This window comes from Sminthopsis crassicaudata, chromosome 2 (genome assembly GCF_048593235.1).
Source record: "Sminthopsis crassicaudata isolate SCR6 chromosome 2, ASM4859323v1, whole genome shotgun sequence".
NCBI classification, from domain to species: domain Eukaryota; kingdom Metazoa; phylum Chordata; class Mammalia; order Dasyuromorphia; family Dasyuridae; genus Sminthopsis; species Sminthopsis crassicaudata.
Window position 1 is genome coordinate 497,982,590 of NC_133618.1, and position 6,000 is coordinate 497,988,589.

Below are 6,000 nucleotides of genomic sequence, written 5' to 3' on the forward strand. Positions count from 1 at the left end.
AATCTCAAAAGCATCCTCATGAAATTGTCATTTTGGGAAATACTGTATTTTTCATTGGTTGGGTTTGTATGTATATTTTAAATGATTTTATAATATTTCTATCTTTATGATAAGATTATTATTAAATTTTTTTTTAAGTTTTTTTCAATGAAAGTTAAAAAGGAGCCTGAAATCTGAATTCAAGAGCTACCATTGACAAATACTTTTCCCAGGTCTAGAATGAATATTATAAGCCTACTGCCCAGAGAAGAACAGTTGAGAACTAGAATTTTGTGGGTGTTGCACTTATGCCTCAAACCTTTAGAACAGTTAAAGACATTTGGATTTGTTTCAGGACATAAACAGAATGAATTTGGTGGGTGTAGACCTAGTTTTTCTTTATCTCTGTCTTCTTACTACAGTCTTCAAATTACTTAAGATAAAAGTTAACCTCAAATCAGGAGAGTGACTTCAGTGTTTGAACTGTAGCATCAGGAATCCTAAAACCTGACTTAAAATCAACTCTGCTACTTAAATAGCATTTCCTTAGGCTTTAGTTTCCTCAGTCAATAAAAAAAGAGTTGATATTTGAAAAGCTTACCTCACAGGAATGTTGTAAGAATCTAATAGGATGCTGTTTACTGTATTGTATATGCCATAAGTCACTATGTAAATAAGAGTTAATTACAGAATTCTAGAAGACCTTTAGCAAGGTTCACTTCTGATTCTGAATTAGAATTAGAGTGGCATAGGGAAATTAAGGGACAAAAGATCACTTAAATCAAGGCCATGTATCTTGTTTGTACCCTTAAATACCTAAGTTTTTCAGCAAATCAGATATTTGCAAAGATGTATTTAAAAACTTATTTGACTAGAGCTTAATGGTGCTGACTCAGTAGGCTACCCTATAGGTCATTAACAGTCTATAATACAAAATAAAATTGTTCATAATGTTTTTGAGTAATGAGTACCTAAGTATTACCAATAAAAAGTATTAAACCCAATCCAACTTAGGAGTTTTAAAACTAACTACTAGGTGACTTGGATTGATTTGAATAAATTGGTAAAGAAAGAATTGGTTAAAGGCATTTTATATATCTGACTTATTTCTATACTTCGAACAGGCTTCTTCTGATTTTAGCCATCTAACTTTTATCCAAAGATAGATAAGACTAGGAGCTCTAGCTAGGCAAGGGGTTTCACTACATAATCACTTCTGGTCAACAACCAGTACCATAAAAAAATCTTAATTTAGGAACCTCTAGCTTTTGTATTTATGATGAAGCAACTGTAGAGAAAACTAGGTTAGAAAGATTTCCTGCTCTGTACAAATGCTATTTTTTCAGTGAAAAAGTCCTTGTAGATTGTTTTCTTTCTGCAGTAAAGTGCTTCCTTGATGAAAACAATTGTGGAATCATTCATATTCACAACTTAAAAAAAAAAAAGTACATTGACTGCATTGGGCTGAAAATTGGAAGGCTATTGTTTGAATAAAATGAAGTCATGCCTGTTAAGAACTTTACATTTTAAGTGTCATAAATGCCAGTTATTATTTTTAATCTCAGACCTGTCACTAGTGTGTAACCTTGGATAAGTCACTTAAACACTGCTTCTCAGTTTTTCTATTTGTAAAAATAAGAATCACAATAGCTGTCTCTCCATCTCTCTCAGACATGTTAAGAGGATCATAGGATCATAGATATGAAAGCATTTTGGAAGAAGGAACCCTCTAAAAATGTCTGGTAGCATTTCTGATATTGGTGTGTTCAGTTTGGGTTATCCCAGATTTGTGAATCAGTGAGTCAGCTCAGTGTCTTGAACAGAGCATTTTTTTTCAGTCACTCTCTCTTGGAAGTAGCAAGAATTGATAGAGGAAAAAACCTGAGTGCCTAGAATAGTGTACCACAAGCTAGAAGAGGCTTCTATTGAGAATGGGTCATGCAGGTTTTCTCCTTCTCTGCTTTTTCCCATTTCCAATACGTCCCTTCTTCTATCAGCCCCCTCCTTGTGCCAGTCCCTAGACTAGCCAAGGAGGCAGGAGCTATCTAGTCGGAGGCACTTCTGCTCTATCAACAGTTGCAAGAAAACTCTTGTGAGTGTCAGAAAAAGGCATAAGGACCCAGGATCCTGCTAAATAACTCATCTGCCAATTTTGGGGATTAAATCTGGCTTCCAGTAGCTTTCTCTCCCTCCTTACTACCTATGATTGCCCCCTTTCCTTTCCCCATGTCTCTTGGGAGGCACATTTTCAAGTACGGACAGCTTTTATTTCCTTCTCTCCCACCCAGGATATCTTTCTTTGAAGCCCACTGCTGCATGCATGCAGTCCTCATGCTCCACACACCACTCTGCTGCTCGAAATCACTCCTCTTCTGTTTGGTCCATGTCCAAACCACACAATCCATGCATCTTTTTTTAACTTCACTTAGATCTCTCTCCCTCCCCTTCTCTCCCTTCCTCTCTCTCTCCCTCTCTCCCTCCCTCCTCTCTCTATCTCTCGTTATTAAAGAAGGCCTTCATTTTTTAATTTTTTTTTTTGCAGTAGAAGTATAAATAATTCCATTAGGCTTAAATTTTTGCAAGCATTTCCAATCTCTAACAATGCGCGATATCTTCAAGGTAAGACCTTAGGTACTCAAAGCTCCCTTCCCCTGCACACCTTAGGTCCCACCAACAATTCCATGGTGGCACCTATTATTTGGATCTCAGAGAGTGCTCCTCCCCTCCCAGGTCCTTGAACTTGTCAGCCTCTTTCCCCATCCTATCACTAGCACTCTTCCCCATGTAGTATTTGGTATTTCTTCAACAACAACCAAAATATATATATAGTTCTCCATTCTGACTTCACTGTGGTAATCAAAAGAGGAATTGCCATAGAGTCAGTGTTTCATAGAGACAAAGATAGCATGTGTTGAGCAACTTAATTAGAAACAAGCTTTGCTCCTGGGTGTGGTCCCAGTTTCTGCCTGAACTAAGGAGTTCATTCTTTCTCCCACAAAAGCCTCCCAAAATTTATATTTTGATACTGTCCCTAACCCAGACCTTTATTTCATCAAGACCAGGGTGGGGGTGGGGGAGTAAAATCTGTCTGTGCCCCTTATCTAGCAGGCCCAGTATCTATAATTGAAGAGCAGAAAGATGTTTGAAGGCTAGCATCTTCCTTAGAAGACTCACTTTGTTTTTCTTTTAATCTGCCTTCTCTAGGAGCCACGCACATCCTCACCCCACAGAAACTGCTGGATACACTGAAGAAACTGAATAAAACAGATGAAGAAATCACCAGTTAAAATAACCAAACAACCCCTTCCAAAAAGTGAATAATCTCTATGGCTCTTGGCAGCTTCCTACGGCTGGTCTTAGATGTTACTTTGCAGTACCCGTTCTCATTTTCCATTAATCCCCACTGCACGCCCTGGCTTTCCCTTTTTGGTCTTGTGTTTGATGAAGCTTTCTTCTTGTTTAAAACAAAGGGAAATAATGCATTGTGTCTGTATAAAAGAGAGCAGAGTTTGTTTGCATCTTTAAAAATTTCATTTTCAAGTGATGCACTGCTAATGAGATTTTCAGACTGTGATGACTGGATACCTCCTCTCTCTTCCTCCCTCCATTATGTATGGCATTGTGACCTTATTCCCACCCCAGTGCAACATGAATGATCTCTACTTAAAAACAGATAGGTAGAAATTTGGTTTTTAAATGTCCTTTCTTTTTTTTCCCCTGGGGTTGGGGGTGGATGCAGGTAGAATTGTTCCCATTCTTGTTGAACATTTTTTCTTACTATAGAATTTTCTGTATTCTTGGAATATGTTAAAATGCAGATTGGTACCTTGTCCTTTTTCCACTCTCCATTCCTCATTGTTTTTTGATCCATTTGTACTTGAAAATAGAGATCAGGTGACATCTGTTTGGTCTTGTGGAGAATATGACCGTCCACTTTACTCAGCACCTGATGTCTCCCAGGGGTACAGCTACAGTTAGTTCCAGGATAGGGCTGTCCAAAACTGGAGCACCAGAGAATATCACTTCCTTTTTCCAAGGGGAAGATGACCTTGGTACTGCCACATCTGTTCTTTGAAACCCTGTACCATTTAGACCGTGCTTTGTAAATTCAAGGAAAGGATGTGGTTCTCATTGACACTTCATATTTATTCAAAAAGAAAAACTGTGTTCTTTGAATTTTAAATTTGTTAGTCAACCAAACCTAAACTATAGTCTTATTTAATCTTCTTGGGAATTCAAAGTGATGTGGACCCCAAACTCCCTTATTTGCATACCTGCAGATGATAAATACCTAATTCTTATTAGGGTCAAACTTGGAGAAAATTATTCCACAAAGAAGGATCCTTGACTACCAAGATTTAAATATATTCATTTAACCTGAAGAACAGGGACATCAGATTAATTATTGATGTAGGTTCTGTCTATCCCCTATTCCTGGTGAACCAAATCCCTTCCCAGATATTCTCAGTTTCATATATAATAATTGATTTTCCATAGTGTGAGTTCAGATGACATCATGCTTATGAGAATTTAAAAAATGCAAATAAGGCCATTTCCACCTTGCATTAAGCTTAAATCTGAAACAAAAGGCAGTCTTACCATTAGTCTGGAGGCTCTGTGCCGCTTTGCATTCAGCCCTGCCTCGTGCACACTATCTGTTTCTGCCATATTGTCCAGTAGTGAAATGTTCTGGCAGTGGGAGTCCCCTGGTTCCCCAGGCCCAGCAGTCCCTCACCCTTTCTTCCCAGCCGATTGTGTGTATATTACTTAATGTGTCTTGTGATGTTGTTGCAAGCTTGATGTATGGTAGCTTAATTGCAAGCCTTCTTCCTTTCCTTTCAAGTGACTTTCTTCTCTCCCTCTTAGATGCATTATGGTGTTTTCTTATCTTAAGGTATTGAAACCTTCCCTTTGCACTGAGAAAATCAACTCTGCCCCTTCTTCGTTTTCAGATTTGTCTCTTCCACCCCTCCTTTTCCTTTTTGAAGCTGTTTTTTCCCCTTTAGGGCAAAAGCTTATAAACATTTGCACTGATTTTTTTTTTTAAGCTTTGATTGCCCTTGGTTTTATTTCTCTTTCTTCGAAATAGCCGTGTACATGCTTTGGAATCTTGTTTTAGACATTGTTTTTCTTTTCTTTGTTGGTTATTTATATGAAAATAATTTATCAGAAGGAAAACTTTAAAAAAGCTAGTCTGTCTTGAAACTTGTTTACCTCGAATTTATTGGAATCTCAATGTTTGAAAGTGTTGAAGCACAAACATGTATCATCTCTATATCTGTTCTTCTGTACTAAAGCACTCAAGTCTATGAAATAAATAAGCTCCTATTCATGGCGCACGGAAGTGACTCCTGATTTTATTTGGCTTTTGGAATATAAATGGGCAGGTTTCTTTTCTATTGCTGCCTTGAGTGGAGGAAATTGATACACTGGGACATATACCAGTGTTCTCTTCTTCTTCTTTTCAAGATCAGTGTTGTTTGCAGTACTTTCCTTTTAGAAATTGCATCATCTCTAGGTTCACTCCACAAGGTTAGTCATAAGATCTGCAACATCAGCTAAGCCCTTTACATATACTATTATGTCCCTTGTATAGAATGCTTCAAGTTTTGTAGACTACATGTTATGAATCAGGAACCTTTATAAACATTTTCAAGTAAAGATTCATGCCATAATAGTGTCCTCATAAGCTCAGATCACATTACAAGTTAACATGGCCTACCTCATCTTCCTCTACTCTCACACCTATGTTATCTCAAGTCATTCAACCTATATAATGATTTGTAACAAACCTTTTTAAAGCTAGAATTGTTTGATTTATATCCAATCTTCCAGGTTCTTTTTGATTCAGATTTGTTCTCTTGCCTTTCAAGGCTTTGGGCTAGGGTTTCAAGTGATTTAAGTAATCTGTGTACTGAAAAGTAGACTTCAGTATAAGGGTTTGAGAAGCCCTTTATTTATTCCCAATTATTTTTCTTGGGCCTTTGTTTTTCTTTTCCCAATTGGTTTCCCTTTTTTCTT

At 37.4% G+C, this 6,000-nt stretch overlaps 1 protein-coding gene across 3 annotated transcripts in view; it reads left to right on the top strand.

The window, feature by feature from the left end:
- Window positions 1-5,323, top strand: part of STXBP1 (syntaxin binding protein 1) — a 96,117-nt gene extending 90,794 nt beyond the window's left edge. The window contains exon 19 of one of the 3 annotated variants that reach the window (XM_074293693.1): window positions 3,184-5,323. In XM_074293693.1, coding sequence (XP_074149794.1) covers window positions 3,184-3,266 — 83 coding nt within the window. In that variant the 3' untranslated portion in view covers window positions 3,267-5,323. The remainder of the gene's footprint in view (window positions 1-3,183) is intronic. The other 2 variants (XM_074293692.1, XM_074293691.1) reach the window with 2 other exon arrangements.
- Window positions 5,324-6,000: the final 677 nt, after the last annotated feature.